The 25,322-nt window shown below is 41.3% G+C and overlaps 1 protein-coding gene across 1 annotated transcript in view; it reads left to right on the top strand.

The window, feature by feature from the left end:
- myom2b (myomesin 2b) overlaps positions 1–25,322 on the top strand; it is a 95,297-nt gene that overhangs the window by 17,292 nt on the left and 52,683 nt on the right. The window contains exons 3-9 of the mRNA XM_080192043.1: positions 1,638–1,766; positions 2,769–2,907; positions 3,008–3,165; positions 9,638–9,730; positions 19,983–20,071; positions 20,185–20,235; positions 22,596–22,760. Of these exons, the coding sequence (XP_080048169.1) occupies positions 1,638–1,766; positions 2,769–2,907; positions 3,008–3,165; positions 9,638–9,730; positions 19,983–20,071; positions 20,185–20,235; positions 22,596–22,760 (824 nt within the window). The remainder of the gene's footprint in view (positions 1–1,637; positions 1,767–2,768; positions 2,908–3,007; positions 3,166–9,637; positions 9,731–19,982; positions 20,072–20,184; positions 20,236–22,595; positions 22,761–25,322) is intronic.

The following is a 25,322-nucleotide window of genomic DNA, read 5'->3' as shown; positions in this document are numbered from 1 at the left end:
TGATTACAACACGTAGTTAATTGTGGATGGTGAGGGAAACCTTCAGACTTGTCAGTTTTTTTAGCTCCAGTTCAGAAGAGTCTACAAAGGAATATAGACAGATTAAATGAATGGGCAAAAACTTGACAGATGGAATTTAATGTAGGAAAATTTGAAGCTATGTACATTGCTATATGGAGTAAAGGAGCTGAATATTATTTAAATAGAGAAAGACTGCAGAAAGCTACAGTACAGAGGGATTTGTGTGTCCTTGTGCATAAATCATAACAAGCTAGCATGCAAAAGGCAATATGGAAGGCAAATGGAATATTGGCCTTTGTTTCAAAAGGAATGGAGTATGGAAATAGGGAAGTCTTGCTAAAACCATACAAAGCACTGGTCAGATCACTAGTTAGCACCTGGAATATTTTGAAAGTTTTCCTTATCTAAGGAAAGATAAACTGACATTGGAGGCAGTCCAAAGAAGGTTCATTAGGCTGATCCAGGTATAGAAGGATTTTCTTATGGGGAGAGGTTGAGTAGATTGGGCCTGTATTTATTTAAATTTAGAAGAATGAGAGAAGACCTCATTTAGACATATAGGATTCTCAGGGGATTTAACAGGGTAGACACAGAGATTGTTTCCCCTTGTCTGAGATACTACGACCAGAGGGCATTACCTCAGAGTAAGGGGTGGCCCATTTAAGACGGAGGTGAGGAAGAATTTCTTCTCTCAGAGAGTAGTGAATCTGTGGATTTCTTTACTGCAGAGGGCTGTAGAGGTTGGATCATTAAGTATGTTCAAGGCTGAGATAGACAGATTTTTAATCAGTAAGGGAATCAAGATTATGGGAAAAAATAGGAAAGTGGAGTTGAGGATTATCACGTCAGTGAGATCACGATCTCACTGATTGGCAGAGCAGATGCGATGGGCCAAATGGCTTTCTTCTACTCCTATATATTTTGGCCCTATGGTCTTATGGCATGAAATGACTATTTTGCTTTCTCTTTTTTTTGAAAAAGAAAATATTTTGGCATATTTAAGTACTTTTAAAATCTGCCAGGCAATTGCTAGACGCAAGACTTTAATTTATAAAATGTTGACGTTGTATATGTTTATTGAGAATAATTGACATATAGTTTGCATTTTAAATATATTCAAACAATTAAAATAATTTACTGTATTGCTGTATCCTCAGGCGTTTAGGGTTTGTGTGTACGTTTTTGAAATGACATGGTGCCAATGCTAAATGAATTTGGAACCATGTATACAACTGGAATTCAATCCTGGATCCTCTTGTTCTTTGTGTCTTGAATGTTATTATAAAGGATTTAGTTAATCGCTGTAATTAAAATCACAGGCTGCATTGTGCCAGTATCCTGAGATTTTGGTCATTCAATCTGACTGACAGATATTGAGGTAATTGAACATATTACAAAATTGAAGGGAATTTAACTCTAAGGCAAGACATTTACTCTGCATTGGCAGAGTTTGTATTGAAAATGAGCATTCAATTCTGTAACATCTCAGCACAGAAAAAAGGGTCCCTTTATATCAGTAGGAGGAGTTTAAAAAGTGTAATAATTCATATTCAGGATTTGCTACTTTACTTTGCTCAAGTTTTAAAACAATGTTTGTTTTCTCTTTACCTTTTCAGATCCAGTTCATCACTTGAAAAATCTTCAAGTACACTTCATGCTGGCAAATTCAGTCCTTGTGCCAAGAGGGTCTGTCATTGTTTCGAAGAAGAAGTTCCTGAATACACAGTGCCTCCGTTTAGGGGCAGGTATGTCAATAATGTTATTGCGGATACCATCTTCACATGACATGGCTGATTTCCTGATAGGGCACTTGTCCCTTGTTGCAGACTGGAAATGGCCATAAGGGGCTACACTCCTGGATCACTGTTTAACAGAAGAGCCTGAAAGTTGATCTGATTCTCTCTTGGCAGAGACCCTATGCAAGGAGCAGTGTTCCACAATCACTGGGCTTTACTGTTTAGGCTTAAGTACAGCTGATGGTTACTTGGTTCAGAGAGTGTAGAGCACTCAAAGGATTGTGTCCCAGCACCTATAGAAGAGGGGGGGAATTAGGAGGCACATGCTCTCTGAAAGTGAATAATTCTATTCATTTTAAAACTATAAAATTATGTAATGGCAAATACGATTTTGCAGACTGGTTTGCAAATAAAATTCTAATAGGTCTTGATTTACTGGATTAGTTATTTCAGTTATTTACATGTGTAAAATTTCTACATAGATACAAAAAGTTTCTTATGCGCAGATTGAGAAGGAGGAGGACAATGTTTCCAGCATCCACAAATTCTGAAATGGTACATTATTTGTGGCAAATTTGGTTTCTCTGTGATTTTCAAGTGCAGTTTAGGCATGAGTTTCAGACAATACCTAGTAATAATCTTGTGCTAGTCGAGCTTTGCACTGATTGCATTACAATTGCAATCAGTGAGCTATAAAAAGTTCCCAAGTGGTCAAGTGGTTGCTGTGCTGTATTGTTTTAAGTATATGCCAATTATAAAACCAATCAACATTTGGATATCACTTAGAAACACATAGTTCATATGGGAGCTGGCAGTACAAAAAGCAGTGGCAACTTCTTAGCAGCCTCAGACTGGAACCTGTCAAGCAATGACCGTATATGTTAGCAGAGAAATACAAGGTTGATGTTTTGTTTATAAACCAATGTAATCTTGGAAAGGCTGTGTTCAGAATGAAACATGGATAGAACATGAGAGCTTTTGAAAAGCTTCTGTTTGCTTTGTGATTAACAGTGAAGGTGAAGAGGAACAAGTCAAGCCTAAGGCAAGAGAATTTCTTTATGGCACCAAACTACGGGAGATGGAAAATGAGATTGCTAAACTCAGAAAGTCTGCCCATGAGCGGGTAGACACGATGGCTCTCAGGAGGATGGTAAGTTTGACAAGTTTCGCTGGAAGCCTAAGTTGACAGCTTTGAACAGTTTGCTTGAGATGGTGTAATCAACTGCTTTTCATGGGATCTGTTAAAACAGGAAGAGGAAAGAGCAGCTGTGCAGAGACATGTCCGTGAGGATACAATGTGCCGTGCTCCTGAATTTCTTGTCCGGTTAAGGTCCCACACAGTTTGGGAGAACTCTTTTGTAAAATTGTTCTGCACTGTTCAAGGATATCCCACTCCATTAGTCAGATGGTAAGTCACATTGACACTGTGCACTGAAAGTGTGTGCTCATGGACAACAGGTTAAAGAAAACACTTGCTTGCTTTGCTCATTATTTGAGTGTGTCATTGGGGTGCAGTAGTTTTAGTGTTGAGAGGTGCTGAATTCATGCACAAGGACCATGCCAGAAACAACTTTTAAATGGAAGGCACATATATACTGTATGGCACATGCATGCTCTAACTGGCTGGCTAGATATAAAGCATATCAGAAACCAAATCACAGATTATTTTAAATAGAAAAGTTGTGATCAGCTCTGAAGATGATGTATAAAACACACAACCTCTAATAAAAAAGGCTGAATTCCAGATCTTGGCCGCTACCTCTCCATATATCTGTTAATAATCCTGTTAGCTGCAGAGCTTGGGTTAGATTGAAACCATCAAAGTAGATGTTACTCATTAACCTTGAAACCCTATAGCAGATATTCATCACAAGGTCTGAATCCCCACCGCAAACACTCAGCAATATTCTTCTATCCGAATTTTAACTTGCACTAAGTTTCATTTATCTATCACCCATACTCACTGATTTATATTGGCTTCCCAGGCTGACAATGCTTATTTTGTAAAATTCTCAACCTCATGCTTACAACTCTCCATGGCCTGTGACCCCCTTTATCTCTGAAATCTCTTCATCTGTGTTGTTTCTCGTGTATCTTCCAATTCCAATGTTGCATCTTTAGCAATGATGCTTTCAGCCTTTTAGACCCTAAAGCCATAAAAATTCCCTTCTTTAATATTTCCTCCTCTCTAGCTTTCTCTTTCTTTAAGATGCTTCAATAAACCTATCACAGTGACCAAGCATTTGCTCTCCTAACGCTACCTTCTTTGGCTCAATGTTAATGTCTGCCTGACTGCTCTCCTGGGACATGTCACTACATCAAAAGGGTGGCAGGATGGCACATCGGTTAGCACCACTGTCTCACACTGCCAGGGACCTGGGTTCAATTCCCAGCTTGGCTCACTGTTTGTGTGGATTCTGTATGTTCTCCCTGCGTCTGCATGGGTTTCCTCCGAGTGCTCGGTTTCCTCCTGCAGTCCGAAATAGGTGCTGGTTAGGTACATTGGCCATGCTAAATTCTCCCTCAGTGTACCCGCACAGGTGCCGGAATGTGGTGACTAGGGAATTTTCACAGTAACTTCATTGCAGTGTTAATGTAAACCTACTAGTGATGCTATTAAAAATCATAGGATCCCTACAGTGCAGAAAGAGGCCATTTGGCCCATCGAGTCTGCACTGACCATAATCCCACCCAGGCTCTGCCCCATATCCCTACAAATTTACACGCTAATCCCTCTAACCTACACATCTCAGGACACTAAGGGGCAATTTTTAGTATGGCCAATCAACTTAACCTGCACATCTTTGGATCATGGGAGGAAACCAGAGCACCCAAAGGATACCAACGCAGACATGAGGGGAATGTGCAAACTCCAACAGACAGTGACCTGAGCCAGGAATCTAACTCAAGCCCCTGGAGCTGTGAAGCAGCAGTGCTAACCACCATGCTACCATGCCGCCCAAAATATCACAGCAATAGTACCAACCACTGTGCTACCGTGCCGCCCCTTAGCTTAAAACTTAAACTTAAAATCGCTGTATTAATCTAACTTGTTGTTTGGTGCTTCAGATATAATATTGTCAGTGACTCAGAAGTCAGTATAATTGCAAACTGCAGTCACATTCCTGATAACAACATTTCTAAACTGAAGAAGTTGGTTATAACGATTAAAAATATCACATTCAAGTCTTTCAGCTTTCTTAAATTGACTTGTTCCAATGAGACAAACCATCTGTATCTCTAATACACAGTGATCACAGCTGGTGCCCGCAAAGCCTGTGATCCCCCTCGCAGACAGTGTTAGTAATAATGCTAATAAGTATTCATATTTAATAAAGCATTGAGCTGAGACATACAAGGCTACATTCCAGTTGGTAAAGTTCATGTTTGAATGCTTAATGTGCTTGTGCTACATTCCTATGCGTGCTATTTTTATGCAGGCATTGGGCATCATTTAAGATAATCAAGTTAACACCTGCCCAAAATAGCTCAAACAGAAATGTGGTATGAAGTCATTCAGTTCTACTGTGAACTTTGCTGATCAGAATTTAACTCTTACAATTTACACCAAACAAAATACCGAGGAAAAGGTGCAAAGCGATGACTTCATGGCTTTACCTTTGATTACTAGTTATTGGTTACTTCTGATACTGGAAAACGACAGCTCATCTCCATCTGCAGGCTCTGCCTTCCGACCAATTTACACCATTCTTCAACTGTTATCTGAGGCTCAATAGATCATAAATATCTCATTGGGTCTTGTTCAAATTTAGTTTGTCAAGGGAAGTATTTACGGGGTACATTGACCCCTGATGCTACATGGGGCTGGGTTTCATAGTGAAGTAATTAAATCCTCCATTGATAGATTTATGACATGGTTTGCATCGTCTACTGGAATTTAACTCTTGTGGCTAAGCCCCTAAAGTCCACATATTCATTGCATCCCTGCTGAACTACAGAATGGAATTTGCTTCATTGTACTAGTTTTCACTAGTCTGCATGAGGAATTGGAGTAAAATTTGAGCATCCTCATTAATCAACATCTGAAAATTACGTGAATTACGGATGTTCCGCATTTTTAGGTGTCAGCTTTAGTCCGTTTGGAGGAATGCTGATACGGATTAGAAAGTTGTGAGTTCAAGTTTCACTGCAAACCTTGAGTATATAAGCCTAGAAATATCTGGTGCCCTGCTCCACTGGCATATATGGCATGTGAACCCCTTGCCTAATGCCAGAGGCTCTGTCCAACATTTTGGACATGAAGTCAGTGGCCTAGCTGGAATGGGCTGCTGGCACCTGCAGGGGAGAACACAGTCCTTCAGTGGGCCAAACGGGCTGAAGAAAAATTAAACTGAAATGTTTCAACTCCCATTGAAGCTGTACTGACCAGAGAAGGTTACCCTATTACCTTAATATAGTAAAGGTTTGGGTCTTTCTGAAGAGTCATGATGTGGAGATGCTAGATGTGGAGATGTGGATAAAGTCCAACTGGTTGGACTTTAACCTGGTGTTGTGAGACTTCTTACTGTCTTTCTGAAGAGCCCATGGAGCCTCTGGATAGGTATCATTTGGGAAGGGATGTCCCAGAAAAGGCTGTGCACTCTCCAAACATGCCACATTAACATGGGATTAAAAAGGCAGTTTGATAATCCATGTCCCCACAACTGTTCTTTCAAGATTAGGGTTAAAATTATGCAGAATTAGGAGTGGTCCATTTCTGACATCAGCAACAACCCCCCCCACCCCGCCCCCCCCACCACCACCACATTGCTCCTCATGCAATTAATAGGCATGTTTTCTATTTGAAAGCAAAGATTGCATTGAATATCAATTAAACATTAGTCAGTGACTTGTATTGCAATGCCTGTCATACTGCATGCAATGTTTTAAGATGGGTGCTTGATTCAGATTGAAATAAGAGGTATTTTAATTACCGTGATTCTGGGAAATACAAAGAAGGGGTGATTAAGGATTATTTCACTGAGAACGTCACACATCTCCATAAGATATTCAAATCCAAAACAAATGAGTTGAAATCTCAAAGTTATGTTTCTTGTACATTGCCAGTTAAAACTGGTCATGCTAAGCTTGAAACGGAGCCCAAGATTCTCCTCAGTTGGGTGTTGGGACGGAAAGATGGCACTGTAGCTCTCGACAGCAATGATGGCTTTCTTTGGAACTTTGAAAGAAAAAGTTTAAAGTCACGGGTCCCACTGATTCATCAAGCCAGCCAGCATCTCAGACACTCGATATTCTGAGGAGCCATTTTTTAAAGTCTGCCCCACTGCACAACAAAAAAAAAAAATTCACCCAGGTGCATCCCCCTGGCACTACCCTGGCACCACTGACTGCTCTGGCACCCATGACATTCCCCAGGCACTAGCTGGGCATCATCCCTTCCTCCCTGAACACTACACTCAGCTGAACTCCCCTGGGGGTACTTCTTGCCAGGTGCCTTCAGAAATGAGTCACGCTTCATGCCATCTTGTTATTATGCTGCCATGGATGGATATTTTGATGTAGGGACTAATTCTGGACTCGATAATGATAGGTAAATTTATTATAATAATGTTCCCGATGTCTAATGTTGGGAAAGGTGGCCCTTCACTGATGGGGGGTGAGGGGGTTAGTGAACAACTGCATCACGTTTTCCTGTCACGGTGAAACATGACCTTGGACTTCTCATGACATTGTCCATTCCCATTGTCGAACCCACCCAATGTGAACAAGAGCGGAAAATCCCGCCCAGAGTGTCACCGGCACAAGAACATGTCTTTTTTCATGAGACCTATAAATAGGAAGGGTAGATGAAGGTTGACTTGATGATAATGCTTGTAAACAATTAGTCTGACGATGTCTATGATATGTGGCAGAAAGCACAGTGTACATAAATGAGTCTGACTGGTAGGATGTGAGGAGTGCAGTCCCACAGGGGGGCTGTGCTGGGGCTTCCATCTTTTACAAAGTCAGTGACTCAGACAAGGGGAGTGAAGGCATGGTAGCTAAATTTTCAGATGACACAAAGATAGGTAGGAAAATATATTGTGAAGAAGACATAAGTAGTTTGCAGATAGGTATAGATAGGTTGAACAAGAAGCAAAAATCTAGTGGATGGAGTTTAATGTGGCAAAGTGTGAAGTTTGCAGGAAGAATAAAACAGCAGAGTATTACTTAAAGGGAGAATGACTACAGAATTCCAAATTGTAGAGAGCTTTAGGTATTCTTGTGCATGAATCATAAAAAGCTAGTATGGAAATACCTTAGGGATCATAGAACAATCATAGAATCCTTACAGTGCAGAAGGAGGCCATTTGGCTCATCGAGTCTGCACTGACCACAATCCGTCCCAGACCCTATTCCTGTAATCCCACATATTTAACCTTCTAATTCCCCCTGACACTAGGGTGAATTTAGCGTGGCTAATCAATCTAGCCTGCACATCTTTGGATTGTGGAAGGAAACCGGAGCAGCAGGAGGAAACCCATGCAGACACGGGGAGGACGTGCAAACTCCACACAGAGAGTTGCCTGAGGCCGGAATTGAACCTGGGTCCCTTGAGCTGTGAGGCAGCAGTGCTAACCATTGTGCCACCATGACGTCCATATGCTGATGGAATGCATTCGTTTATTATGAGAGGAATTGAACATAAAAGTAAGGATAATAAGTAAGGGGAATTTTCTTGTCCCACCAGCCACAGGAATCATAGTGGGCAGGGGGCCGACCTTGGAAGGGATTTTCCGGTTTTGGGGTGAGCACAGCCAGAAAATCCCGCTCTGCATCTCAAATACTGTGTGCAGTTTTGGCCTCCTTATTTAGGGAAGGATGTAAATGTGCTGGAGGTGGTTCAGAGGAGTTTTACTAGATAGATACCAGGAATGAAAGGTTTGTCTTTTGAAGATAGAATGGACAGGCTGGCCTTGGTTCCACTAGAGTTTAGTAAAGAGTTAGATAACTAATTAAAGTACATGAGATCCTGAATAGTTTTGACAAGGTGGATATAGAAAGAATGTTTCCACTTGTGGCTGAGTTCAGGAAGAGGGCATATTCCTTTAAAATTAGGGGTTGCCCTTATAGGACAGAGATTAGGAGAATCCTTTTCTTTCAGTGGGTTGTGCAACTTTGGAACTCTCTGCCTCAGAAAGCAGTGGAGTTGGGGTCACTGAATATTTTTGAGGCAGAGGTAGACAGATTCATGTTAGGCAAGGGAATCAAAGGTTATCGGGGTAGATGGGAATGTAGAACTCGAAACACATACGGATTAGCCATTATTTTATTGAATGGCAGAACAGGCCGAGAGACCTACTGGAGTGTTTTCTCATGGCAGAGGCAGTTTACCACAATCCCTCCCAGGCCCTATTCCTGTAACCCCACATACTTAACCTCCTAATTTCCCCTGACACTAGGGTGAATTCAACATGGCCAATCAATCTAACCTGCATATCTTTGGATTGTGGGAGGAAACCCATGCAGACATGGGGAGAACGATTTGCCGCTGGTGGGATCTTGTGGTCCTGCTGAAGTTAATGACCATTTTCATTGCACCGCTGGGAATCTCACTGGTGGACTGGGAGATCCTGTTGGCAGGAAAGGTTGGAAAAAAATCCCACCCAAAAACTTGTATATATATCACCTTTCATGATTTCAAGATGTCCCAAAGTGATTTTTAGTCAACAAAGTTTTTCACAAGTATAGTTGCTGTTACAGTATAGGAAATCTATTATTCCAATCATAGATTAATAAATGAGGTTGGGTGGGGATGAATATCTCATTGAGGTGAAGTATCTCCTTGTTCATTCTGACTAAAATAAACTAACATTGGTGTTAATCCCCTCTCTTTATCCAGAAGTAGATTATCTGACTTATTTATCTTTTACTGGAAGGTATAAAGATGACGTCTACATTGATCAAACCAGCGAACCAGCCAAATATAGGATGGATAGCTACTATGGAGTTCACTCTTTGGAGATTAACCGGTGAGTTTATGCAGAAATATAAAAGAAGCTTCAAGAGGTCATGGTAATCATGATTGTGGTTTTTTTTATTGTGTTTCCATCGAATCATAGAAAATTACTGCATAAAAGGAGACCATTCAGCTCATTGTGCCTTGTGTTGGCTTTTGGTAGAGCTATGGAAGTTACTATTGAATCTGCTTCTATCAAATTTCAAGCAATACATTCCAGTCACAAGAACGTGCCATGTGGAAAAAATAGTTTCCTCTTGTCATTTTTTTGCCAATTATCTTAAGCGTGTCCTTTGGTTACTAACCCTTCTTCCACTGGAAAATAGTTTTGCTTTTTTATCCTATCAAAATTGTTTATGACCTTGAATATCAAATTTCTACTTAACCTTCATTGCTCTAAGAATAACAACAGTGTCTTCAGTCTCTCCACATAACTGAATACCGCCATTCCTGCAGTCAGTCTAATGAATCTCTTCCTAACCCTTTCCAAGACTTTAACACTCTTCCTGAAATGCAGTTCTCAGAACAGAACATAATAGTTTAAGTGAGGCCCAACTATTGCTTAATAGAGGTTTAGCATGACTTACTTTTGTATTCTATTTCTCTATCAGTAAAGGCAAGAATCCTGTATAATTAACAGCTTCCTCAACTTGTCCTGCTAGACTCAAGAATGTGTGTACTCATTGCCCCGTTTCAAACTGTACTGTTTTGCTTAAATTGCCCTCTTATTCTTTTTATATAACGGACTGAATGTAATGCAACCCATCATGGCAGGGATAAGAAGTGGCTAGGCCTACTGAGTTGTCAGATTGGTTCAGCATCAGTTTTCAGGCAAAGGCAAAATCCCTAATGATGTTGGAGGATATAAGAGGTTGATGTACTGCACCGCTCACATACACTGACCTCTTCACATGCTGTTTATTTTTTATTGCCTACTTTATTTTCAGCTTAACAATTTATTGCTGGTGCATTGCCTTACTTTTGCTCAGAAATTGTTTCTTTCCTTAATACCCCAACTTTTTGTTTGAAATTCAGTTTATTGGTCTGCAAAATCTTATCTTTCTGAAATTTTGTCATTGGCCCCTTGAGTGAGCATAATATTCAAATACAACCCCCAGACTGGGGAGGTCGGACAAACCTGCCTTAGGCTTTAATTTTGTAAGCAAGTCTATTATTCTGTATCCATTATATTCTTTCCCATTTACACCATTCATTCACTTAAAAAAAAAAGTTTTTTAAGTGGTTCCATGTTTTATTCATTAAATCAATCATCATAATCAGTTTCTGTAATTCTCATTGAAAACTTTGCCAATAAACAATCATTCTAATGACTTCGTGGGAAAATCACCACATGATATGTTGTTGGAGCATCCAGATGACTTCCTGGTCATTTTTGCTTCTGCTTAGTAAGCTGATCTACGTTGCTATAACCAGAGATAGCCTCAGCAGCCCCAGGCTAGGAAGGGAACAAGTTAATCTCATCACTTTACTACTGACTGCCTGGAATGGACACCATGTTGAAAACTCTGTGAGAGTGATCTTACCAAAAAAAAATGCCAAATGCATATGAAAATGGGAGAGAATCATGCCCATTTTCTAGTCCAGCTTTCAAATGATACTTTATGCCACTTAGTGTGAAAGAAGAGGCAAAATGTGATTCATGCCTATGAATCACATTTTGTCTATTCTCGCCAGAAAGCTCACAACTAGAGGGCACTACTGTGCATGTGTTGATCTCTCAGTGTTTTATCTACAAATATACATGGGACAGAGAGATAGGTCACTCCCCCCACCCCTCCCATCACTGGACTTTCCATCTGATTGCTGTCCTTGTCCCCCCCTCTCCCGGCTGATTGCGACCCAGATATCACCTCCCTCTGGCTAACTGCCACCCCAAAGCCTAACCAGCCGATCGTCGCCCCCTAACAATCCCGATTGCAGAATGCGCAGCTTGCCAAAATCTGCCTTCCCTTAGGCCCCACCCCATCAGGGTTGCCCTCTCCCCTTAGGCTCTGCCCTTCGACACTGCCGAGTGCCTGGTAGGCAATGCCAGGGTGTCCAGTGAGCACTGCCATGTTGGCAATGTCAGGCTAGGACTGCCAAAAGGGGCACTGACCCTCTTGCCCCCAACCACTGGTGGGACCTCAATGGCCTCCGATCCTACTGGCAAGACCATCATGTCAAGTCTCTATTGATGGGGACCATACGTGATCCTCACCAGTGAGGATCTCCATCGGTGAGGCCATTATGGCGAGTGAGCCCGAACAATTGCGTCTAGAACTCACTAATGATATTCAAATCAGCTTATAAATATTATATAACCTTCCAGGGTGTGAGTCTGATTACACCAGCTTTACAATGCTGGTTTTTCGCCTCTCTCGTGTTCTTGCTGGCTCGGCACGCCAATTGTCTGATGGGATAAGCCAGTAAGGTCACCCCCAGTGTTCCCAATTTTGAGGACAGGATGGGGTTTGGTCTGGTGCCCCCCACTACATTCCAGTACTTAACTAGTTGCTGACATTTGCCTTTGGATATCCTTTTGGAATCTGGAAGTCAGTTTCTGGAAGGTTTGCAAAGATTGTTCAGAGGAAAGGGTGGGGGAGGGAGAGCCTCTTAAAAAATCTCCGCTCTTTAACCTATCCGCTCTGTACCTAAGGGTACAGAGGAGATTTACATGAATGTTGCCTGGATTGGGAGGCATGCCTTATGAAGTTAGGTTGAGGGAGCTGGGTCTCTTTTCCCTGGAGAGACGAAGGTTGAGAGGCGACCTGATAGAGGTTTATAAAATGTTGAGAGGAATAGATAGGGTGGATTCTCAGAGGCTATTTCCCCGGGTTGAAATGGTCGCTACGAGAGGACACAGATTTAAGGTGCGGGGAGGAAAGTACAGAAGTGATGTTAGGGGTAAGTTTTTCACTCAGAGGGTGGTGAGTGAATGGAATCGGCTGCCGTCAGTGGTGGTGGAGGCGAACTCGCTGGGGTCTTTTAAAAGACTTCTGGATGAGTATATGGGGTTTAATGGGATTGGGGGTTATAGATAGGTCTATAGATTGGTAGGTGTTGATGTGATCGGCGCAACTCGTGGGCCGAAGGGCCTGTTTGTGCTGTAGTGTTCTATGTTCTATCCACCAACACGTTCCTCTCCCTCCCCCTAACCCACTACCTGTAAATGAGAGTGAGTGAGTGGGGATTGGCCTGTGGCTGGTTGCCCAACATGCCTTGTTCCTCTCACAAGAGGATGAAATAAAGGCTTGTTTGGGGATTCAATAGAGAAGAACACAAGAGGCCAGGACCATCCACCCCCACAGGACGGAACTGGCAGAAAGAGGGGCATAAAATGGGGTGAGACTCGTGCCCATCACCCACCTCTCTCCCCATTTGTATTTTACCAGCAATGAGGGTGAGGATGAAGGGCGTTGCATGGGTGCTGATGGTACTTTACCAGCAATGAGGGTGAGAGTGAGGAGTGTTGCGTGGGTGCTGTTGGTATTTTACCAACGACGGGACAGGGGATTGCCCACACTGCTCAGTGGCCTGGCTATGGGCTTGGTGGGGAGGCGGGTGGTCACTCTTCTTAGTGGAGTGCTCCCCTCTCAGCAGAAAGGACTATCTATCCTCCACTCCCCGCCCCCCACCCCATCCAAATGCCCACACCTTCCTTGCATCCTGTACAGCCTCCCAATCGTAGCACCTTGCTGACTGTCCCTGGAGAAGTTGTCTCACTTCCATCACTTGTTGCAGACTGACTGCAGCACCAACCATTGGATACCGCTTCTGGTGGTGGTGCCAGATCTGGAAAAGTGGGTCATCTTCCCTCAGGGGGGATGAAAACCATGACTCAAACAACTAATTGCCTGATGACGGTAAATTCTGTTGTGGCTTCCCAGGCAAGCAGGGATGAGCTCAGTCCCAACTTTACAGCTGATGATTTGGGCCACTGCCTCTGTGTAAAATTCGGCCTAGATTGACTTTGGTTGAATCAACATTTGTATATCACCTTCCGTTACTAACATAAAAGCACATGTTTTGCATCTGTGTGAATTACCACTCGTATGGAGTATGTTTAATGTTCATGTGTACATGCCAATCTAACCTTGGATATACATGATATTTCTTTATTACTTTCAATTTATCCTTCCTCCTTTTTTCTGATTTCATGCAGTAACTGGAAGAGATTTTGTTCTTTCTTTTTGCTGCAGTGAAAGCCAAATCCTGCCACTGACCCTTTGTGTTCTAATGGTTTATGGATTGGATGTCTGACTGATTTGTTATGACTCTAGCTGTTAAGATTCAATAATCCAGCCAGCAAAGCAAAGAGAAGGGATAATGTTAATGACTGTCAGAGTGAATGACTGAAGCTTTACATCATTTTAAAGATTGGAAAGTCACGTGCAGTTCAGATTGACAGGACGGCATTTTCTATCATTTTTGGAAGTGTTATTTTGATTGGCAATGTGTCTCTCTCTGAGGTTTCGGCACAATGTTCTCTTCCACCTGATATAGATGAATGAGGTCATCTGCTTTCCTCATTTGTGCTGTGGCTCTGGTCAATCACAGCTGTCCTCACCAAAATGCTGAGCTGTCTGCCATTGGATCCCCACTCCCTCACAGCAGATTAGATTCTTTTGGCTATCACCTTGTTACTCAGGCCAAGTTAAGTCAGTGATTTGAAACCTTTCTAATTCTGTTTGTTCTGCTCCTGTTTTATGGTGTTCAAAAATATCTGATACATAAGATCTTAATACTTGCCTGTGTAAAAATAAATTTAGCGATTCGATGGTTTGCCACATGCAACACAAAAAGGAAAATAGGCATTTAGCTTTTGCATTGTTGACATGGCCAAAGTTAGCTGGAAAAATAATGACAAGTTTAATGCGTGCACCGCTACTCAACTTGAAAAGTAGTTTGTGACAAGGAAGGCACACTGCATAGGTTGTGGTTCACTCAGGCTGCTGGATAAGTTACATGGATGAAAGTTCACCTTCAAGCTCCCAGTGGTGTCATTAATATAAATCACACTCCCTGCAAAATGGTAGTCCTGCTTCTTAATGATGACAGGACACTTTTAATGACGAGATTTAAAAAGTCTTGAGCTGAACAGTGAGGGAAAATATTCAATTCATGGGTCACAACATGAGATGCCCTCCACCAGCAAAACCTGCACCAATATTTTCATGTAGTATGATTTGCTTTAAAATGTTAAATATGTGGGCCCATCTGAACTCCAGGAAAGACACCCTGGAGAGGTACCCCAAAGCTGTGCTGGGGAATCCTTCCCTTGAAGTCCCCAGGTAAGAATTACAGTGACTGTCCAGGAAGTTGAGACGGTCCTCGGACCATTGCCCTGTGATGGGAACCAAGTACGGAATAATGCCTTACAGGACCCAGAAAACGTTAGAAGAATTAAAAGCACTTCCAATCTGTGGGTAACTGGATTACTGACAGCCCACCCCTGGATTCCCCCCAACTACCCCATTAACCTCCCCACCTCTTCCAACTTACTCCTGAGCCCCCATAGGACCCTCTCCTCCTCCTCCTGACTACTCACTAATGCCCCACTCACCTATCTCCCCTCACTCCACACAGGACTCTCCTGTTACTGTCCCCCTATATTTCATCCTCCCTTGAAATCTCCTGACCATCTGATCCCCCCCAGTGATCACTTGGCCCCTACACCCCCTCACTGATCACCTGAACTTCACCCCTCCCCCACACTGACCACCTGACCACCCCAACTAACCAAATCTCCCCAAGCAGCCTAACCAATCTGGTTTGAGTCAGAAGGTTGGTGCTAAAGGCTCGGCTGGATTTTAGGGTAAAAAGGCGATGCGCAGAATGGCAGATTATCACTCTGTGGAGGTTATAAGCCTTGTTCTTTTCCTTAAAAATTAAGTTCTGCTTTATAATGTTAAAGGGCAATTGGGTATGTCATTGTTTAAGCTCAATAATATCTTTATCACTCCCAACTGTTACACTAGACATCCTGTGAATAAACTATGCCTTCATCATCTGGAATACCTTGCGAACAATGACAGTATATTGCAGTAAGAATGGACACTGAAAGTTATGTTGGATTTCAACTTGTCATCTAAGGTTTTGGACATCACACTTCAATCCAACCTTTAACTAGCTAAAATCATAAATACAGAAGATTGGAAACTAGGCAGCACTATAAGCAAATGACAGCAGCAGAAGTTGCCTGCCTTAGTTTAAGACTTAATTATTACCAATTGTTAAATGTAAAAAGTTGTCCCTATGAGGAAACACTGTCTGGGAAACAATGCTTTTTGTAGTTTGTGTGTGGATGATTACCCTGTGTTTTTTCATTGCTAGAGGGCATCAGGTACTTGTTTCTGTCCATTTCCACAAGTCTATTCCACATTTTATAGAACATGGTCAGTCTATTTACCTCCCTCCATTGCTGAGGTCAGATTCGTAACAGAATTGTCCAAAGATACCCATCAAGAATGACCATTGGGGTGATTTGTGCTTTTAAACGGGAATCCCTCATGTATGAGTAGAAAATGGAAGCGAAGGAGATGAAGAACACCCAAACAAAGCAACCTGCCAATGATTGTTTATTATCTAGAATTTGCTAGGAAAAAAATGGCAAGTTTATTGTGCAACCAGGTAAATCCAGTAATTTGAGGCAGGCAAGAGATACCCATGTGAGTTTTGATTGGCTGAGTGATTTGTACTACTCTAATATAAAACTGCAAAACTAGCCAGCCATTAACCACCCCACAAATGTTAAAAAAATTGCTGGACTTATGACATAAAAATGAATTAAATTTGCCACAAAAATTTAGGGGGTTTATTTCTTGATGCAATGGCCTTGTTAATGGATAAGTAACGTTTCTAGCAGCACCTCCAGTCTGTAAGGTGAACAATGAAACTGTGGTGTCTCATTTTTGCTGCTACTAAATTGTTGCTTGAGGTTTTATAAACTTTCTATTTTAACATTTTCTTGCCTTCTTCTTTCTGTCTTTGTTGTTCTTTCCCTCTTTTCCTTCTCTTCTATTTATTTCTCTATCTGTATCTAATTTGACTCTAATGCACAATATTTATTTTGTTTGGTTTCAGTTCTTATCCTTAAATATTATTAATTTAGGAAATTGATAATTGGTTCCATTGTTGACTGAGATCCCAGATACCCAGTTGCCCTCAACTTGCAAGATATAAATTTGCATTTTGAGCGCAACAGCCAAAGTTGAAGAGCAAGGAAAACGATCCAGCTCACAATGTAGACTGTGAAATACTCAATCCAGCAAATTCTGTTAATTCCAGTCATCCACTGGAGAACATTTGGTCAGCAAATGCTCAGGCTGCTGTTCCACCATCTGGTGGTGAACACTGGGATCAACTGAGACACTTGCCTGGCCAAGAAAGTAATTCATCTTGAAATTGCGTATGTTGAATGATATGGATGATTCTGAGTACATATTGCACAGTAACATGATCCTATTCAAATTACTGTACAGTAGACTAGTCATTAAGGTTTTACTAATACTCCCTTAGAATTCTTAAGCTTGGAATTTCACTGATTATACAGCACAAATTTGTACTTCACGAATTGACTGCAGAATTAAGGGGGTCAAAATTGCCTAGCTTTTCTGGTGACCTCCCATTGTAGGTTTGGTGGAATTGCCACAAACTCAATAGGATTCTGGCCTTAAAGTATGTTTCTTGGATAACCTTGTGGGGGCTGAACCTCTACCCATTGCTGAGAAGCCATTGATGAGGAATAAGGGGAAATCCAGGAGGGTCTTTGTAGGTCATGTGCTCCCCATTGTTCTAACTCGAACTCTATAGCATCAGCATATGTAAGTTTGGCCTCACTAGATACGTACCCTAAATCTGTCCCTCAGCCACATTCTCCCACCATTTACAGGGTCTTTAAAAAGGCAAGTATTGCAGAAATGCCCACAAACCACCAATGGCACATTACTGGAGGTTCCCCCTGAATAGGGGGACTTAAGTATAAACTGTGAAACACTTACATGGTGGAACTGCAGAATTGCATCCCTCCATGGATTATCTGAACCTATATCCATATCAGTCTCAGCTGGTATATATAGAGTGCTTTTTTGACATTTTATTTGTTGGAGTTGTGAAGTGTGATTAGTAATTTGCGCTTCAGTGTCTATTGCTGTGAAAATCTTTCTGTTGTGTTATAGCTCAAATACAATTTTAGTCATTTGTTATATTTCCTTTTCTCACCCTGGGATCGGTCTTCTGTTCTCACTGGAAACTGGATCGCAGGGTGGGATTCCAGGCTGTAATCCTCTTCTCTAAATGCCACTTTAAATAGTTATCTCTTCTCAGAATTTTCTAAGTTATTTTGATACTTGTTTTAAAAGAGCAGTGGCTTAATGAAAATGAATAATGTGGGGATTAATGTCTATGGTGGTAGAGGTCAGGAAAAGCCATGAATAATTTTTAATTGTGTTGAAGCCACACTCAACCAGTGTCATTTAAATAATCTGATGTATTAGTAAATAAGTGATGAATTATTCACTAAACACATAATAACACTTCTTAAAAAATACAATATTGCTCTTTTCTTTGAATGATTCTGGATGATGACTTGATTTCGATAAAAGGTGGTAGCACCGCGCGTGTTGGATTACATTTTTTTTCCTTTTTACTCCTGAAGACCCTGGTTCTTGGTAGCTTATACCTCCATGGGTGTTTGCACTGAATGAGCATGTATAAACTTAAAACTGAGTAGCAGTAGGCTTTTGGCTGGGTAAACCACCATAAGCATGGCCCAATTCTGATAACCATGTACACTGCACAGTGAGCCGGAAGCATGGGTGACAAATTGCTGTGTGCTGTATCTGGCTTCACTGAGGACAGTTGCTTGGCTGTGCTTATACCCACCACCTTGGGTCCCTTTCTAAGACTTGCGTGCAGGTCAGCTGGTCTCGACTTTTAACTGGGATTGCCCCATCAGTGTCTATACCTGTATTCATATACACCTTATTTCCAGTGAGCCATCCTTTGGGGTTAGACTGTAAGCACGCTACCCACATCATATTGGCTTTCTGGCCGTAGGAATTTCCCTATCCCTATTTGACAATTCTCTCCTTTGTTCAGGCTTAAAAGAAACCATTGTAGCAGGCCAGATGTCTTCCTGATTGGGGTCAATTGATCTGAGCACAGTCTCCTAAGACAAATATCAATGGACTTTGAGAGACACAGCCAGAGCATTAAAAGTAATCAGCCTGTTAAATGGATAAAGAGGGAGGGGCTTAGTGTTATTATCATCCCTCATCATCCTCAACATGGAATTCAGTAAACAGTTAAAATAATTCTAAAATTAAACTATAAATAGTTCTAAAACAGTTGCAGTAGACAAATTGTCTTTGGGCTTTAAAAGAAATAACAATTTTCTCTCTCACCCTTCCAGAATAATGGAATGACATTGGTAATTTTCCTATTCAAACTGGATCGTTCCCAGGGAATCCTGGTTGAATATTGACATCAATGTGGAGAATCCCTGCAAATGAAGACACTTAAAATTGTAGCTCAGGATCCTGACGATAAATTTCTTCTTGCATGTGTTCTGCTTTCCAGCTCATAAGAGCAGATTAAGATCAAACATAGAAGGAAAGTTATAGGGTCAGTGGAATAAGTGAATTCTCCTATTTGAACTGACCCTCTGCTAGCCTGCTTTCTGAGTAAATAGTTAAAATCTGGCCATTTTTTTCTTGCCCTCTTTTCCCCTAAATCTTTTAATAGAAAATGCATAAAGCTTGGGTTGCAAATTTGAAGTAATCTAAAACTTTGCTCCATGCCTTAATTCACACCAAGTCCCATTCCTCTATTGCCCCTGTGCTCACTGACCTACATTTGATTCCAGTCAAGCAATGATTTTAAAATTCTTATCATTCTTTCCTTTTCTCTGTAATATCCCATAGCCCCAAAACTTTCTGGCATATCTGTGTTCGCCAGATTTTGGTTTTCAGCACCCCAATTTTAACTACCCTACCATTTCTGGTCATGTTTGTCCAGGAATTCTTAGGAATTCTCTGCAAAGACCCCTCCTCCTCTCTCCCCTACTTCCATAAAACCCATCCCTGGCTAAGATTTTGGTTATCTGACCTAATATTCCCATGTATGACTTAATGTGATAATTTATTTTAAAATGCTCCATCGGAGGACATTTTATCACGTTAAAACACGTGCTATACAAGTTGTTGTTAATGAGGATGTTGCAGTTGGTGTGATGCTATTAAGATCCACTTTTTTTTTGTTCTCAGATGCACCACCAATGACACTGCTCAGTACACTGCCTTGGCTTTTAACATCCATGGAGAGGCAGCAAGCAATGCCACTGTCATTGTCAAACGTGAGTCTCAGAATAAATATTGTTTTGATCAATTTTCAATTTGTGGGATATACATTACAAAGGAGGGTGCATGATTTAACCAATAAAACACTCAAATTACCATCTCCTTTCAGGATTCCGGGGAGATGACGAGCCTTACCACTCTGTCTTGCTTCCTCTTAACTGTAAGTAAATATCAGTAAAAGCTATCAATTTCATTCACCGTGATTAAATGTCATTTGTTGTTTGAATAATCATTCGCTCTGAGAGCCATGCAGCGTGAAATCTTCACCACTATATTTTTTGTGCAGTCTCCTTTCATCTGTATAGTTTTGTTCTCCTTATCTAAGAATATATTTGTCATAAAGGGAACACAGCAAAGATTCATCAGACTGGGATGGCAGGGTCGTTGTATGGAGAGAGATTGGGTCAACTAGGCCTGTGTTCACTGGAATTTAGAAGAATGGGAAGAGATCTAATGAAACGTATAAAATTCTGCTGACCAGACTGGATGCAGGGGTATTGTTTCCCCTGGCTGGTGTGGGGATCTCAAACAATGGGTCACAGTCTCAGGATATGGGGTAGGCTACTTAGAACTAAGATGAAGAGAAACGTCTTCACTCAGTGGGGCTGAACCTGTGGAATTCTCTACCACAGAAGGCCGTGGAGACCAAGTCACTGAATATGTTTATGAAGGAAATAGTTAGATTTCTAGAGGTCTGGGGAGAGCACAGGAATATGGTGTTGAGATAGAGGATCAGCCATGATCATATTGAAAGGTATAGCAGGCTCAAAGTGCTGAAAGGCCTTCTGTTTCCTGAAGATGTGATCCATGCAAAGATATGATTCTATAGGAATTAATCATCCTTCAGTACTTGTCCAAATACTCCTTCTCCATGTAAGCCTTAATGGTGGAGTGCCACTATATTTTGAAATATGGTCCATGTACCTATTGACAAGATAGAGATCCAGAGGAATAAGGCAACAAGTGGAGTTTGATCCTGGACTCACCCAACACCTTGGTGTTAATGGATAGAATTCAGGAGTGAGATTTTTACTGTAGAAAAACTGAAGCTGATGGTACAGTGTCTATCACTGTCCTAACTGAGATGAGCTAATCTAGTACAAATAGGGATGGAACTTGAGATCCTTCTGACCTATTGGTCCAGATTCATATGGTCGCTGTTTATATTCACTAATCTGTCAAAGCACAGCCTTTATCCCTGATTCTGGGCACATTTAAACTTACTACAATTTCCTTTGGCGCCCGTTACTTGTTATTGAGGCCCAATTGGACTTGCCACATCTCTTGCCGTTCTTTGTGAATGTCTTTAGACTAGAGCAATAGATATAGCACCGTAAGTATAGAAAGGGGAGGGAAAGTATTCCAATCACAGTCTGAAGGGAGGAAACAATTTAAGGGGTAGTGACAACCAATGGTGCTCAGGAAATATTTCAGTATTGAGAAAAGAAGAAGAAAAGTCAATGCATTAGGTAAAAGACCCTGCACCTGAACTGAGAAATGGAAGACAATGTTTATAGGATGGAGCAAAACAAAGAGGGGAAGGGTGAACAATAAGGAAAGAGGCTCCTTTCTTCTCTTTGTTTTAGTCTGTTCTTCAACTTCAATAGCACCAAGTTATGCCTCAGGCAGGACCAACTCTCACTAAAGACAAACATCATTGACATAAGTCAACTTTGATGGTTTTTTTTCCCATTGTCCTGTCTTCTCAAATAATTTTGTGAAGACATAGTAAATAGGAAAAAGCTGAAATTCCATATGACATTGTAATCATTACTGAGGGCATGAGAATTACCATTATATATTTTTCTAACATTTAGTAATTTGGAGTTTTACCATTGGCCCCTCCTTTAAAAAACAATCAGAAAGAATAATGACTGCTGAATTTTCTTCCATTTATTTCTGTTATTTCAATTAGTAAATACATGTTTCAATTGTCAGCAGTCAAGGATTTGAAAGAGACAAGTTAACTTCAGTGGAAATACAGGCTGCTTTTAGAAATTCTGTAGTTTTAAATGTGCATGTTAAATGAGCACTCTCACACTTGGGGAATGTGGAGACTTGAGTTTTGCATTTTAGTTCCCGAGAGTAGATTGGGATATTTCCCTGCCTGGCTATCTTCACCTAATAACTAAATCATTTGACAGTTTCCGATAGGCACATGGGGGATTAACTGGGAACACCAAGACTGAGGATCCCCCCACTCTCGTGCCCACTCAACCTCAAATTTGGTATTTTTTATTCCTTTGTTTTCATTTCTGTCTCCTCTCCTGCATTTTCCAACTACAGCCCTTTGACCCTCAAGAAAAGTAATGTGACTCATACGAGAGAAAGTGTTGCAGAAATATAAAATATGTAACTCGATTCTGACATTGAAAAGTAATGTACGCAGAAAGGCTGCTGAATAAATATAGTTGTCCAATACTGTACTGGCTAGGGAATCTTTTAAAGTGCAAATCTCATTAGATATGGATAGGAACTGTTTCTATGTGCTAACATGTCTTGTGTTCTTTTCTCCCACAGTACCTCTGTTGTCACCCCCTATTTTCACACACATCGATATTCAATATAGTGAGAAATTTGGTGTGAGTTTTGGCACTGAGGGAGAGACATTGATACTGACTTGCCGGATGATCCTTACACCAAACCTCAACCTTCTTCAGCCAGAAGCTGTGTGGTACAGAGATGGTCAGTAATTGTGTCCAAGTTTTCTATCTGTTTGTGATATTTGTGATACTGTGCATCTGTTAAAGTAAGCTAGTGGTACCAAAGGAGAGGCTGTTTTTGTATCTCTGTGGTTGCAGATTCTTGTCCCCGCAGAGCTTTACATTCCAAGCTTCCTGCTTCTAGGTTTCCAGCCAGGTCAGAGCCAGCCTGAGGAAATTTAATGCCTTGTGTCATGAGGTTGTAAGTACTTTTAAGGACACTAAATTGAGTGCCGCATGTCCAGCATGAGAGCAATGACTGGACTTCACAAGTGTTCCATTGGCTTTGGGATATTCTGAGGTTGTGAAAGGTGCTATATAAAGAAATATGAAGTTGAAACCTTTCTTTGTTCTTACAAAAAAATCTCTTCATTTATAAGGCCTTCACTGTAATCACAGAATGATTGAATGACACGGCATTCTAAATCTATTTGGCTCATTGTGTCAAGGTGTTTGTGGTTATTGGAATTCAGTCATTGCTGTCCCAGCACAGCGCTGCAGGATTTCCTCAGGTAGTATTCTAGGGGGCACTGCCAAAGATGCGCATGTAGGGGGCATATGTAAGGGGAGGGGGAGTCAGTTACACCCCTTCATTGGTGGGCTTCTCTTTCTGTGAATGGAGGTTGGGGTGTATCCCTTTGTCTGCTGGGGGTAGTGTACCCTGATAACCGTGGTTTGCGGGGTGGAGGGGGTGAGGTGGGGTAGAGGGCACGGTGTGGTCCTGATGTCCGTTTAGGGGGTGGCCTTAAATTTAACTTTGAGATCAGGGCACCCTTTTTAAAAGCCACCCCCAAACAATACGTGTCACTTAAACTAAAAGCCATAGTTATATCATAAGCTCCATGTGAACAGCCAACCTCAGTTTCCAGCTTGTGGATGTCAACCAATATCATGGACTGGATACAAATAGTACACCCACTGAAGTATTCTGTGTATATGAAGAGGGAACCTAACCATCTCCCCTTCATATTCAATGCAATTGCCAAATCCCCCACAATCAACATTTTCAGGGGTTAACATTGACCAAAAAGTTAACTGGAGGAGTCCTGTAAATACTGTGGCCACAAGAGATAGACAAAAGGCTGGGAATTCTGCTGCAAGTAAGTCTGACTTCCCAAAACCTGTCCACCAACTAAAAGTTAGAAACATGATGGAACATTGTCCAATTACAACAATTATCACGAACGATTTTGATCTACATATAGACTGGAAAAATCTCAGGGTAAAGGTGGTATAGATGACATATTCATAGAATGCTTTCAGGATAATCTTTTAGAACAGCACATACTTGGGTCATTCAGCCTGTACTATACCTGGTATTGTGCAACGAAACAGGATTAATAAATAACCTCATAGCGAAGGCAATCGTAGGTAGCAGTGATCATAATTTGACTGAATTTTACATTCAGTTTGAGGGAGCGAAGAGTGTATCTAAAAGTATTTTGAGCTTAAATAAGGACAGTTATGAGGGTATAAAAGCAGGGCTAGCAAAAGTGAACAGGAAAATTAGATGATCGGATAGGTTTATAGAGATGTAGTGACAGACATTTAAGGGGATATTACAGGACATACAGAATTGATATATCCCAAGAAGAAGGATTCCAACAGGCGGTTATGCAGAACATTAGTGGAACCACATCTAGACCACTATGTACAGTACTGATCTTACTTAAGAAAGATGTAAATATGTTGGAATCAAAGGTTTACCAGACTGAATGGGAAGGTTGTTTTATGAGGAAAGGCTGGACAGGGTAGGCTTGTATCTACTGGAATTTAGAAGAGTGAAAGGTGTCTTGATCGTAACAGATAAGATCCTGACATCTTGACAGGGTGGATATAGGAAGGATGTTTCCTCTTGTGGGAGAATCTAAAACTAGGGGTCACTTCAAAAACAAGTCATCACACAATTAAGACAGAAATGAGGATAAAGGTTTTCTCTCAGAGGGTTGAGAGACTTTGGAATGATCTTCTTCAAACGCTGGTTGATGTAGAGTCGACAGATTCTTGGGAAGCAATGGTCTTAAAGGTGATCAGGGATAGGCAGGAATGTGGAGTTGAGATTAAAAACAAAGAATAAAAAAAATTGCAGCATTGGAACAGGCCCTTTGGCCCTCCATGCTGCCCAACTGAACTAAAACCCCCTACTCTTCTGGGGATGACATCCCTCTCTTCCCATCCTATTCATGTATTTGTCAAGATGCCTCTTAAAAGTCACTATTGTATCTGCTTCCACTACCTCTCCTGAATGAGAGATCCAGGAATCCACCACCTTTTGTGTAAAAAAACTTGCCTCATACATCTCATTTAAATCTTGCCCCTCACAACTTAAACTTATGTCCCCAAATTACAATTAAGTCAACCATGATCTTATTGAATGGTGCTGCAGGCTCAAGTGGACGAGTGGCCCACTTCTGTACCTAATTTACATGTTTGTATGTTTATATGATTGGGTGAGTGCAGTTCTAACTGCACACAAAGCTCGACACCAAGCTAGAGAAAACAGGCTGCTTGATTGGCACGTTATCAACCACTCTAAACATTCACC

The sequence above is a fragment of the Carcharhinus amblyrhynchos genome, chromosome 7, assembly GCF_965287045.1.
Source record: "Carcharhinus amblyrhynchos chromosome 7, sCarAmb.v2.hapA, whole genome shotgun sequence".
NCBI classification, from domain to species: Eukaryota; Metazoa; Chordata; class Chondrichthyes; order Carcharhiniformes; family Carcharhinidae; genus Carcharhinus; species Carcharhinus amblyrhynchos.
This window is presented reverse-complemented; position numbering and strand designations above follow the sequence as displayed.